This window comes from Periplaneta americana, chromosome 3 (assembly GCF_040183065.1).
Source record: "Periplaneta americana isolate PAMFEO1 chromosome 3, P.americana_PAMFEO1_priV1, whole genome shotgun sequence".
NCBI lineage: Eukaryota > Metazoa > Arthropoda > Insecta > Blattodea > Blattidae > Periplaneta > Periplaneta americana.
Window position 1 is genome coordinate 55105361 of NC_091119.1, and position 14330 is coordinate 55119690.

The window sequence follows — 14330 nt, forward strand, 5'->3', positions numbered from 1 at the left end:
TTAAGCTTTGAGCGCTAAGCATTTCAAACTTTCAATTGCTTCTCCTGAGAAATTTATTCCTAATGACATCCATCATTCTTGCAGTGGACTCTTCATATAGATATAGGCTACTCACTAGACCTCTGCATCGTCTTGAAAACAACTGATGAGCTCATCGATCAGTCCTCTGTTGTGATGAAGGCAGCCGGGAAATTATTTGCTTAAGCGCATAAGAACTGAGACAAGGATGTGGGATGTCTCCATCTTTATTTAAGATCTATTTGGACACAGTTTTAGCACATTGGAATGATTCTTGTCGAAATATGGGAATTAGAGTGGAAGATCGATATATTCATTCATTACTCTTCGCCGATGATCAGGCAATCATTGCACAAGATCGAGATGATATTAAATTTATGATGAGAAAACTAATTGATTGTTATAACTCGGCAGGCCTTATAGTAAATTTTACAAAGACAGAATATCTAGTAAATGGTGGGGATGGCAGGAATTTGAAATTCTATAATGGCATAGTGAGGTCAGTGGATCAATTTAAATATTTGGGATCGGTTCTCCACCAATCTGGTACATGCTTTAAAGACGTGGAAAATCGTGTCATACAAGCAAGAAATGCTATAATAGTACATTATGCAACGAGCCTATAATGGTAGTAATTAAGACGCGAGTATGTTTGTTTATGAAACGAGCGCAAGCGAGTTTCATAATTTTCATATGAGCGTCTTAATTACCATTGTAGGCAAGTTTCATACGACTTTTTATGCTCGACCATATTTCTAACTTGAAATTATTCATAAGTATTCATGTTATGGTTATGTAAGTGAGGAGCGGAACTGACCTGAATTGTGAGATGTGCACAGACGCGAAAGTATTGATTTTTTCCGAGGCACGAATGTCATTGACCTTGATATAATCTAATGAAGATTAGTCTTGATATAACCTGGAAATTGATTTAGAATTGAAAAACGGGATGACAAATTGAATTTATTTGAATATTATTTACAATTAACGCTAATTATTATAGTAACAGAATATAACCTTCTGCGACAGTATTGGATTTCCGGCCTCTGTGGCTTTTCGCTAATTGTCTTTCGATTGCATATCCGAGAATAATCGATACTTGCGGTTTTATAATGGTACAATGGTGATTTCTCATTGGCTGAACAACTGAATTATAATGAACAGGTGTACTTTAATGAGGTACATTAAAGGGCTACTACCAGGTGTATAATTACTACATTTCGGCATGGTCGAGCATAAAACAACTTAATGGTGTGCTTTGGAATAGGGATGTTAGAATGGAGACAAAGAAAATGATACTTGATGTAATTGTAGAGAGTATCTTGACTTATGGAGGGGAGAGCTGGACTCTGACAGAAAGACAAAAAGATCGTGTTAGATCTGTGGAAATGGATGGACTAAGAAGGAGTCTATGCATATCCCGTCTCCAGAGGGTCAGAAATGACACGATTTTGGAAAAGTGGAACATACAAGAAGATGTGATCGACCGTTTGGAATGTCAAAGGCTTCAGTGGTTTGGACATGTTCAGAGGATGCCTGAGGAACGATGGCCTAAAAAAATTTTGAATTGGTCACCCCCAGGGAGGAGAAGAAAGGGACGACCTCGACTTACATGGAGAGGAGGAGTTGCTGGGGCCATGGAGGCTAGAGGGTTGGAAAATGAATGTTGGGATGACCGACAACAATGGAAAAGGGGAATAAAAGGCAACCGCTGAAAGTGGAAACGCCTGTAAAAGTAAAAGTAAGTAAGCGCATGCAGTAAAAAATTTATAACTGATCAGTTGAAATGTTTTCTCGGTCAGTTGCAAGCACTCGAAATTGTTGCACTACAATTACATCAACTTTTAAAGTCTGATACCCAAAAACAGCTTATCTAAGAAGGTTACCATTTGTTTTTATTTCAGATAGCACGAAAAGCAGGAAGTATTTGAACATTTAAATAAGGAAACATAATTTTTAAATAAACAATTCTTTAAATGAAATAATGCTTTATATTATCATAATGCTATTCAGCATCCTTCTTGTTAAATTCATTATATCAGTAATGAAAATGTTTAATGTAGCTTAGTAAATATGTGATTGCATAAAAAGAACAGAGATTTTTTGATGCGTCTCAAATTTCTTCAAAAGCAGGCAATACATTTAAATCTACGTAAAGATGATTATTTTTGGTCCTACAGAATACATCTGTTATGGTAACAATTAATATTAGAGGAGAAAAATTCGCTCCAGCACCGGGGATAGAACCCAGGTCCTTGGTTCTACGTACCAAGCGCTCCTACCATTGAACTACGCCAAAGTTCAATCAACAGGACCGGATCGAACCCCTCTCCTCAAGTGTTTTTCCCCTTTTGGCCTGACTCCAAGTTGGGCATGTATGTTGACATTTTATATTAAGTCAACTGCAATTATACCAGGAGCGCACTCAGTTGAGTGACTTGGTGGTCGGTATTCCACAGTAATATGCACAGTAATAATGTACAGCTGTCAAAAAAAAAAAAGTGGCCGCACTCGTGAAGAGCGAATATTTTCAAAGTCCACTTCGGGTCGCGGCGATGTTACACGATGCATGTGCTTGTACAAGCAGTTCCGGAACTATGAAAGTATTCCATATCTGCGCCTCGTAGACCAGCGGTAGAGTGCTTGTTTAATGATTCAAAGGTCGTGGGTTCGGGCCTTCTTCAAGTTTCCATTTTATTTTTTAATCGTTCTTTAGCGATGTAAATGATATTCAAATTATCATTTATATCCAGTTATCGTTCTTTATGGATATCACGTTATTTATATTTTGTTATCGTTCTTTAGAGATATGAATAAAATTCAGGTCATCATTTGTATTCTGTTATGTATTATAACGATATGAATAATAATTATTATTGTATCTCCAATGGGGGTTAGCCCTATTTTACATATATATGTTAGGGCTATAGTTTTATACACAAAAAAGATAAGCATAAAGAGAAATGGAAAAGAAAATTAAATTAGCTTACGCGATGTAAACAAAACATAAACAATCCGTAAATTAGGCATTGCGATTGCAAAACAATATCAGGTATCAATTTGAAACATACAAAAACATTAACAACACACATACGTAACACTTCTATAACACAAATATGCAGCTTTCCGTACCATACATCACAAATTAATACACAATAGTCACACAAACACAATCAAACTATAATTACGACATTGCGACGACATCAAGCATCCCATAACTGACTCACATACATAACAAATCAAGCATCCGTTACAACACATACACTTCAACATATAGTAACCATACTTTTAAAAGTTACAAATTTGGCTCCAAGAAGAATAAATAGGACACTGTTACTAATTACTATTCTTCTACAATTTCTTAAATACATCTGTAATAAATCTGTGAAATTCCGATATGAATAATATTCACGTTTTTTATATTGTTATTGTTCTTTAGCGATTTAAATAATATTCAAGTTATTATTAATATTCTGTTTTCCTTCATTAGCATTATAAAACAATATTCAAGTTATTTATTTATATTGTTATTGTTCTTTCGTAATATATTAATTAAACAAGTCCACACCTGTGCAATAACAGTCAGCGCGTCTGGCCGCGAAACCAGGTGGCCCGGGTTCGAGTCCCGGTCGGGGCAAGTTACCTGGTTGAGGTTTTTTCCGGGGTTTTCCCTCAACCCAATACGAGCAAATGCTGGGTAACTTTCGGTGCTGGACCCCGGACTCATTTCACCGGCATTATCACCTTCATTTCATTCAGACGCTAAATAACCTAGATGTTGATACAGCGTCGTTAAATAACTCAATAAAATAAAATAAAATAAATTAATTAATTAAACAAACCGATATTTATCATTTATATTCTGTTATCGTTGTTTAGTGATACTGTATAAATAATATTCAAGTTATTTATATTGTAATTGTTCTTTAGCGATATAAATAACATAAATTTAATATTAGGTTTGGAAAAATCCAGTTGCATAATACTGGTATTAGTTTTTATTTTTGTATTATTACATTATACTATCTTGAACCACAATAAAATGAAAAGGAGTAACGAGGAATTGAACCTGAGACGTTGACATCTAAATTCCGACGTTCGTCCGCTGAGCTACGAGAGCAAAAGTGTGGAAACATTTTCGGAAAAATTGGCCCAATCACACTCGAAGATTTTCTGATGATTCGTAGAAGCTAGTCCAGAATGCGGGGGGCAAAGGCTAATTGAGATTTCCCGGTCTCTGACCGGGTCAAACATCCTGATAGAATTAATATTTAACCCTTGCCGTGACTTTCGGTGAAGTCCGGAGGGCCCAATTAGTCAAATCCACTTTCCTCATCTCCACGCTTGGGCCCCCTGAAATTTAATAAGATGCGAAAGAGATAGTGGTGTGCGGAAAGCAACGGGATGTTACCGCATTTAGGCCTATCCTTCCCAAGAAAACTGCAAACATGAACAAAGGAAGCTTTTAATAGAAGAAGAAGGATCTTCTGCGGACCTCTGGAAAAAGAACTAAGGAAGAGACTAGTGAAGTGCTTTGTGTGGAGTGTGGCATTGTATGGGGAAAGAACATGGACATTACGACGAAATGAAGAGAAACGAATTGAAGCATTTGAAATGTGGATGTGGAGAAGAACGGTGCGTGTAAAGTGGACAGACAGAATAAGAAATAAAATTGTGTTTGAAAAAGTGAGTGAAGAAAGAATGATGCTGAAACTGATTAGAAAGAGAAAAAGGAATTGGTTGGGTCTCTGGTTGAAAACAATAATAGACGACATTAGGATATGTGGATCATATGCGGAGACTAAGAGGAAGGCAGAAAATAGGAAAGATTGGAGATTGCTGGGTTTGCAATGAAAGACCTGCCCATGGACAGAACATTTATGTGTGTATGTTCAGAATGCCTGGAATATCGTGTCTAAGAACAGTCGCTATTTGCAAAGACTAGTCAATTCCATGCCCACTCGACTGCAAGATGATCGAGATAAGAGGAAGATAGACTAAATATTGAATTGTGGCTTTTTGTTTTGTTTTTTGAACGCTTAATTGTTTGAATGTTTTAAGGCCGACGCCAGTAAATTTGTTATGTTTATGCCACGAAAGATATTTTATTGAGAATAAAATCTTTTTTCTTTCCATTTGCAGCCACAATATCATAATGATAATGATAAAGTCATGGCATAATATATTAATGAACCTGATGTTAATTACTAAAATAAACATAAAAGAGAAAGGAGTCATTATGTCTAGTTTGTCTCTCTCAAAAACAGAACAAAAAAGGACATAAAAAGCACGTGGTTGTAGACGAACGCAGGACCTCATGAATAAGAGGCCTGAACGCTACCATTATGCTATCGAATAACACACAGTATACTTCAATTATAACTGTAGATATCAGGCAACGTGGTCCAACAACATGTAACATCGCCTGTCTCCGAATTGTAGCGAAGATACCCAAAGGGAACTTTGTTTCAGGAGAGCAGCCACTTTTTCTTTTGACAGCTGTACAGTAGTATGCACTGTTGCTAGAAGAATCTACGTAAAGATGACTGATGTCCTTCTACATCACTGTCTCCAGGCATACTTCGTAAGTTAAACAAAGGTAGAAGAAGAGAAGCAAATGATAACGAATGTTAGGATAATAAAAGGAAGATACTGAAGGGTTGTGAAAAATCATATACAAGAAGAAGTAGAGTTGTTCGAGATGAGAAATCAACAACTAATTTGGTAAGTGGAATAACGTTGGATATCCCTACTTCTCTTATTTCAATAGCACTTCACCTAGGCATATTAATTTTAAAAATATATCACGCGATGTATGTTGGCAAATATGTGTAGCATTAGTCCTGATATCATTATTTATCAGTTATAGACACTCATGCGTCATTTTCGAAATAAGTTTTACTACCGTAGTTATTCTGCCAACTGTACTAACGTGAAAAAACAGGGATTACAGCAGTGGCGGTTCCTCGTGGGAGGGAAGGGAGGAACGTCCTCCTCACATTTTTCTTCTTTTGAAAGTAAATAGCAAATAAAATATGTGCCTTGAAATTCAAGGAAGATTCGATAATTTTTAAGTTCACAGCTATAAGAAAACCTCTGTTGATCGAGTTTTAAACGATGCGCGCTCATGTGCTGCTAGAAAACTGTGAGAAAAATGCGAGATTGTTTGTGTGGAGGAAAGCCAATCCATTCCTCCTTTACCGCAGTTAGCACACATAGACAACAGCGCTCTAGTGGCCAGAGAAAGAAGTAGAGTCTTAAAGCGAGTAAATGAATGGAGAGGGAGGAGATCCTCCTCTGAATCAGCGCATGGGCGGGAAATAGAAACCAACTGGTCGTGCAGCAAGCTCGCTACCGCTGCCATCTAACGATCTTGCATTCAACCTGACTGTAACACAACTAGGAGGAGGCACAATAAAACAGTTTTAACGCAACGCTATGAAAGACACCATATAAACCTTTTTTAAAAATTATAAATAAAAAAATTAGGCTATTCATTGCACTTTATATAGGCTACTATTCATGGTTTGAAACTTTCAAGGATATTTGAAAGTTAAAGTCGGGTTTATATAAAACAAACAAGTAGTTCTACGTTAGTATCGCAGATCTTTTTGGTCCCTGAAATTCACTTCCGTTCATTGTGTACTAGACAAGGCAACAGCCAAGTTGTCAGTTTTGTACAAATATATTTGAAATTGAAAGTAAGTAGGTACTCCAAACTACATTATTTTTAACATAAAAAATTGGGCACTGGCAACTTTGAACAATAATGGTAGTACGACTTTACAAGAACTGACATTCTTCAAAAGCATGTGATACTGAACTTGTAAAATGTATATGTGGCAACACAGATCACGTGGGTGGGTGCAGTATTCTCGCTTTCCTCAGATTATTTCCCATTCCCATTTCCGTGGTTCCGATTACGTGTTAGTTGCTACAGTCTCTTCCAACACGTGTGATGCTGTAGTGTGCTCGAAAAATGCTGCGATGTGAATTTCCTTGTAATTGTTAATTTGTGCAATTATTCAACAATGAATGGAAGTGAAAACATTATATTATGGACAATTTAGGAAACTCAGTTTACAAGAACAGATTATTGCTATACAGAAGGGAAGGCCAACCCCAACACTACCTGGTCTTACATGTGTGCATGTTGGCTAATTTGTAGCATGTTTCATTCAAGAAGGTGTCATTTCGTCCTGTTACCTTCTTTCCTCCTCTTAAGAAATAAGCAGGAGCCGCCACTGGATTACAGTAGGCTGCTGATATCGATTACCTATGTTTATTAGTTTAGAATAGGTTTGACCCTTTCAATGAGTCAGAATATCTGATCTCTACTCTGGAACCTTGGTATGTTATGATTTTAGGCTCAGGTGTGTAAGTGCAAACCAGAAACACTACAGTGTCAGACCCTCACACCAATACAAGAAGAATGTGCTTTCTTAGCATTCTATAAAATGTCACACGATGAACAAACAGCATTCCTTGCAAAAAAAAAAAAAACGCATGAAAATGAAACCAATAAAACGAAGAAGTGTAGAAGAAGCAGTGTCCAAGAGGCACTGTTCCATTGAACTGTGTTACATTTATTATTCAGGCTAGTCCAAGCAATCCACAATGCATTAAATGACACAAAAACAGTTTAAAGACCTAAGTCCAGTAGAAAACTCTATTAAATGCTATTTGGAATTGAAAATCACAAAAGTAATTTGGCTCCAAATTTCTCATGATGATCCCTACTTCTATACGCACATGAGTGTCACAATGTTCTGCAATCCTGGATGACTTATTCCATCAAGAAATCAAACAGAGGAAGTAATATGGCATCTTGCCTTCCCACACCTGACCAGCTAAGTACATTGTGTGTCCGTCCCCTACCAATCTCACTGGTAAAAGATAGTCTCGATGGTGGATTATATTCAAGATGAAGGTGCTAAATCCTTGCAGAGTAATGTTTCCCAATGGAAGATATTTTTTATTTCAACAGCAATTATTCATATTCTGTGAGTGACACTTAGTTAATGTTATGGTGTACTAATATTATGGATGTTTCTAAGTAATAATGCCATTATTCAAGGATTGTAGGATTGTAGATTTATTTTACGACGCTTTATCAACATCTTCGGTTATTTAGCGTCTGAATGAGATGAAGGTGACAATGCCGGTGAAATGAATCTGGGGTCCAGCACCGAAGTTACCCAGCATTTGCTCAATTGGGTTGAGGGAAAACCCCGGAAAAAACCTCAACCAGGTAACTTGCCCCGACCGGGAATCGAACCCGGGCCACCTGGTTTCGCTGCCAGACGCGCTGACCGTTACTCCAGAGGTGTGGACATCATTATTCAAGTCCATTCACAACTTGTATTCCACTGTAATGACATGTATGCATGGATATGCAACATTATTCCATTAAATTCATGTTGAAATCTATTTATTTCTTTATATTATGTTTATTTTGGAGATATTACAATGTGTTTGTGTTCTAAAATACATTGTGGTTATGATGACCGAGAATATTTATTTTAATTTTTTTAATGTGATGATGTGACAGTTTTTCTTGACTTCCAAACAATTCGCTAAGTGGTGCTTACAACATTATTCGAGGGTCCGCCAAGTTAGCTCTGTGGTAGCGTGTCTGCCTCCAGACTAGCCGGCCTGGGTTCGATTCCCGGTGGGGTCAGAAATTTCCATGTAAAATTTCTGCCTCGGGACTAGGAGAGATCTACTTCTAATCACTAGATTGTGCACCAATATGCCTGGGTTAAATCCCAAATCTCTCCGCATATGTCACTGTTTATAGTGATTCGTCCGTCGGATGGGGAAGTTAAGCCTGGCAGCCCCCTTGGTGCTATTTGACAGGAGTAGGCTACATGCCGGCACCGAGTTTCCCCTTCTCCCTTCCTCATCTTCATCATCATCGCTCATTCCAGACACAACGCTTACACGAACACTTACACATACACTCACCCTAGTACACGACATAACTCTTCACAGATAAACATCATGTATAGTGTGGCCCACCGAAGTGGTGTACAACTAGAAAATGGGTCACAGTCCTGCCATCTATCCGCAATATATGCAGAACCCGAATCACGCAAGTGAAGTGGGTAGGCATTGGATACACACATACACACATTATTCGAGGGACCTTTTTATTTGTAGAAAAACTTTTTATAAAAATGATGATTACTTTAAATTATTTTATGCTCGACCATGCCGAAATGTAGTAATTATACACCTGGTAGCAGTCCTTTAATGCATGTCATTAAAGTACACCTATTCATTAAAGTTCAGGTTTTCGATTATTCTCGGATATGCAATCGAAAGACGAGGGAAACGTCACGGAGGCTGGAAATCTAATACTGTCGCAGGTTATGTTTTGTTACTATAATAATTAGCGTTAATTGTAAATAATATTCAAATAAATTCAATTTGTTATCTCGTTTTTCAATTCTAAATCAATTTCCAGGTTATACATTCTCTGCATTACATCAAGGTAAATGACATTATTGTTCCTCGGAAAAAAAATCAATACTTTCGCGTCTGCGCACATCTCACAATTCAAGAGCTATGAACAAGGTCACTTCCGATCTTCTGTCAGATACAAATAAAATGTTTACTCCTGAATAATTTAAAGTTAGAAATATGGTCGAGCATAAAAATTCGTATGAAACTTGCCTATAATGGTAATTAAGACGCTCGTATGAAAATTATGAAACTCGCTTGTGCTCGTTTCATAAACAAACATACATGCGTCTTAATTACTATCATTATAGGCTCGTTGCATAATGTACTATTCATTCACATCACATTATTAAACCAAATAAACTTCTAAACAGTTTTTAATGCATAACTGCATGCATATTTTCAGCACATGAAGTTTCGTAGTGTAACTATAACTCTTTGATCTTACCCTTTTTGATTATTGTGCTTAAGTTTTTACTCTCAGTATAAGTTGCCAGGATGCCAAGCGAGTTGAAAGTTATGGTGGCCATTACAGTAGACATAACCAGCACCATGCAACAAATACATATGCAGTTCCCATACACAGGATGCATGAACTGTGAATAAGATCCGAAGGAGATGGCAGGGCCTGTAGCCAATGCCAACGAGAAAAATACTTGTTCCAATGCATCACTCCACAGCTGGAAGTGACAAAACAAATTTTGAAGTATTAAGTCTTGTAGTCTATACATGGGTTTGAAAGGAGTTGTACATTCTCTTCTACAAACTTACACAAAATCTAAAGCAATGACCTTTTAGGGACAACAGTGTGTAAGAAACAAGACTGTACTAGCTGATAAAACAGAATAAAAAATACATTCAGTTACATATGATGGAAGTTATATGAAAGTGTTACAGATTTTCAAACCAAGATACAGGTAATTAAATTTATGCACAATATTTCACAGAGTGGATCGTTATGGAAGTAAAATATTATAGAGTTAATACAGTAAAATTCCTCGTATCCAGCACCCAAATAACTGGCAATACCAAAACAACAGCACTTTTGACTAGGCCAAAAAAAAAGTCATTCATGCAAAAGAGAAGAGTCGAAGAAAAAAAAATTATGTTTTATTTAACGACACTCGCAACTGTAGAGGTTATATCAGCATCGCCGGATGTGTTGGAATTTTGTCCCGCAGGAGTTCTTTTACATGCCAGTAAATCTACTGACATAAGCCTGTCGCATTTAAGCACACTTAAATGCCATCGACCTGGCCCGGGATCGAACCCGCAACCTTGGACATAGAAGGCCAGTGCTATACCAACTCGCCAACCAGAGACTCGAAGATGTGAGTGGTTTTCGTGGATCGCACATGCCGCATATTGTTTACTCTTTACATTGTTCACGCGTGAAAATATAGACAGAAAACCCCGTTATGTTTCTGGAGATCGGTAAGCTGTTACTTGGGCCTTGCAAACAATTTTCAGGGACGCTATCTTTAAATTTACCACTTGAACTCGCCCGTTTGAAGGGGTGTTGGAAGAGTCTAAATAGGAAAGTGTAAAATTCTCTGTTCCTACAGTGCGTAAAAGTTTCATTCGAGTAATAGATAGTTGTTGTTGTTTTCTAATGCCAGGCGTTTGACAATAAAGTCATTTGACCTCTTGCACTCCAATATACAGAGTGTTTCCGAGGTGGTGTTACAAACTTTCAGGGATGATGGCGAAGGGCACATATATCAATTTGAGATAAGGAACCCTGGTCCGGAAATGACCGAGTCGAAAGTTACAAACAAAAATAGTTCTTTGGAAATGAAATAATTTTATTCCTCTGTACACCTTACTTATGTGTATTTATCTGTACATCTTACACATACTGTATTCATCTGACGTTGTTTACTTTGTCTACTTATAGTATTCCATTCAGTGCGCTGTCTGAGGGATGGGGACAGGAAACTACACTAAAGCAATGCAGATAGCGTAATGTGTAACGGACATGGTCGGTCTTGATATGCACGTCTGTAGACAGCAGTGTATGTGTACAAGTTGCAGTGTCCAGTCGATCAGTCCTAGTGAAATGGAGGAGTACACGAGAGCGGAAACAGCAGACCTGATTTTCGAATACGGATGAGCCAATGGGAACAGTAGACAAACTCACAGATTGTATCGGTACAAGTACCCACGTAGGAGACATCCGGCCCATACCATTTTTCCACGACTATTCCAAAAGTTAAGTGAAGGAGGGCACATGGTGCCAAATTACAAATCCATTTCCACACAAATATTTTTGCTTATAACTTATGACTCAGTCATTTCCGGACCATGGTTCCTTATCTCAAATTGATACATGTGCCCTTCGCCAGCATCCCTGAAAGTTTGTAACACCACCTCGGAAACATCCTGTATATATAAACAAGAAGACATTAGAGATATGTTAAAGAGGTTCAAATCATCGAGCGCTACTTCATCTTCATAGCTGCGATGTTGGCTACACTGCTCTTCACGTCACATGGGTGCTATTTAAAATTGTCATAAGGTTACGAAAACGTTTAGTATTTTTTACCCTTTTAGACATTACAATAAATGATGAATATTGATGAATGTACATTACCATATTCAGTACTAAAAATAAATATTGTACATATTTCAAAAGTTTATTTTTAAATATCTATATGAAAATTATTAAATTTCAAAATGGAAAAAAATGTTTGTGGAGTACAGTATGTCTGTACATAACCTATAAACGCTTTTTTCAATTATCCGGCAAAATCAGTTATCCAGCACTGGCTTGTTCCACAGTTGCTGGATACGAGGAATTCTAATGAATATGGATGGCACATCATAATATGCAATAAGCTCTTTTATTTGACTTCTGTATAGGAGGGAATACACCGTTCAAATTTTGTGTTGAAAATAAATTCTGAAGTAAGGTCAAATCACTAAGCTGTGTTAAAATTAAGTTAAATGTAATTTACTAACTATTGCATTTATCAAATAATGCAAAACAAATTACCGAAGTGAGAATCAACAGTATACATTGGCAATTCTTACACTGACATACGGAAGAACAATTTCACTAGGATAAAACAGCATGAAATAAATTCACCCGACATTACTTAAATATTGTTGGAGAAGAAACAAACAGATTCCGTGAAATATGCACAGATAAATTTTTCACTCTCAAAATCTTGACTGAAAAACAAAGAGAATTTAACAGGGCCCTACACATCACCTTCATAAACTACAAAAGATATTTCATAACGTCAATTGAGAAAATGCTGAAATAATCTAACTATATGTAAACAAATACATACTGCTACATTTTTCATTTTGTTGAATGGTGGGGTAAATAACTTCTTTGTGCCTTCCAGTGCTCCTTTACCCTTTTGTGTTGCAAGAAATATTGGTATGATCAGGATGTACATTGTAATGGCGAGAATGGTCCCCAGCTGCAGGAAAGCAAAGAAATACTGTACAGCTTCTAACATTTACAAAGTAAACCAATATATACCCGTTAATAACTAAGGTCATTTACTTGGCGTAGTGTGACAGAAGATGAAGTTATGAAAGCAGTTGCTGAACTCTCTTCCTCTCATAGCTCTGATATTTTCGGCTTCTCTAACTTCTTCATTAAAAAAATAGTGAATTTAATTGTCATACCATTAACTCTTTTAATCAATATGTGCATCCATGAAAACTCCTTTCCAGATTGCTTGAAACTTTCTAAAGTAATACCCATATACAAACGAGATGATATAAACGCAGTGTCCAGCTACAGACCTATTAGCCTTGTCCCAAGTTTTTCAAAAATTATTGAATCTCTCCTCTACAAGCAAATGAATGAATGGTTCGTGCAACACCAACTTATCTCACCTAGGCAGTTCGGTTTCCAAAAGAATAAATCTACAGTATTAGCCCTGGAATACCTGGTCAAAGAAATCATTACAGCATTTGAAAACAAAAAATGTGTCTCTTTAACACTGTGTGATCTTACTAAAGCATTTGATTGCATATCCCACGATCTTTTAATAGCTAAGTTACAACACTATGGTATTAGAGGAGAGAGTTTAAACCTTATCAGATCTTATTTAAAAAATAGAAGACAAATTGTTAATATATCAAATAAGCTCTCTGATGTGAGACTTGTCACTAATGGAGTTCCTCAAGGCAGCATATTAGGCCCTTTTCTCTTTCTTGTATTAATAAATGATTTACCATTCAGTCTGCCTCAAGATCTAATCATGTATGCAGATGATACCACCTTAATAACATCTCACTCAGATCTTAACCAGTTAAAGTTGTCACAGATGAATAATCTTAACATAGCTAAGCAATGGTTTCACTCAAACAAGTTAATGCTTAATGAAGAAAAAACCCAGAAACTAATCTTAGGCCTCCCCAACACACTAGATAATGAAATATCTTATGTTAAACTGTTAGGTTTTTATTTGGATCCAAAATTAGGATGGCACAAACACATAGAAAGTATATGTACTAAATTGTCGAGGGTAATTTTTGTTTTTAGGAAGTTAAGGCCATTGGTTTCAACAGAAACTCTCAGACAGGTATATTTTGCACTGTTTGAATCTCACATTAACTATGGAATTCATATATGGGGAAGTGCAACAGGAGTCAATAGCATCTTATTATTACAAAAACGAGCACTGAGGGTAATATTCAATAAAAATACCAAGGAATCATGTAGACCACTATTTCCAGAGTTAAAGGTAATGACAGTTTACAATCTATTCATTTACAGAACCTTGATATTCCTCAGATCCAACATAGATCTTTATCAGACTAGATCAGATATACATTCCTTCAACACTAGAAATAAAGATAAATTAGATTACACAAGGTGCAGA

At 36.7% G+C, this 14330-nt stretch overlaps 1 protein-coding gene across 4 annotated transcripts in view; it reads right to left on the minus strand.

The window, feature by feature from the left end:
- The window catches only part of LOC138696050 (sodium-dependent noradrenaline transporter-like), a 138714-nt gene that overhangs the window by 23935 nt on the left and 100449 nt on the right, over positions 1-14330 (minus strand). For all 4 annotated transcript variants that reach the window (XM_069820553.1, XM_069820555.1, XM_069820551.1 and 1 more), the window contains 2 exons: positions 12780-12914; positions 9932-10163 (listed from right to left, as the gene is read on the minus strand). In XM_069820553.1, the coding sequence (XP_069676654.1) occupies positions 9932-10163; positions 12780-12914 (367 nt within the window). The remainder of the gene's footprint in view (positions 1-9931; positions 10164-12779; positions 12915-14330) is intronic.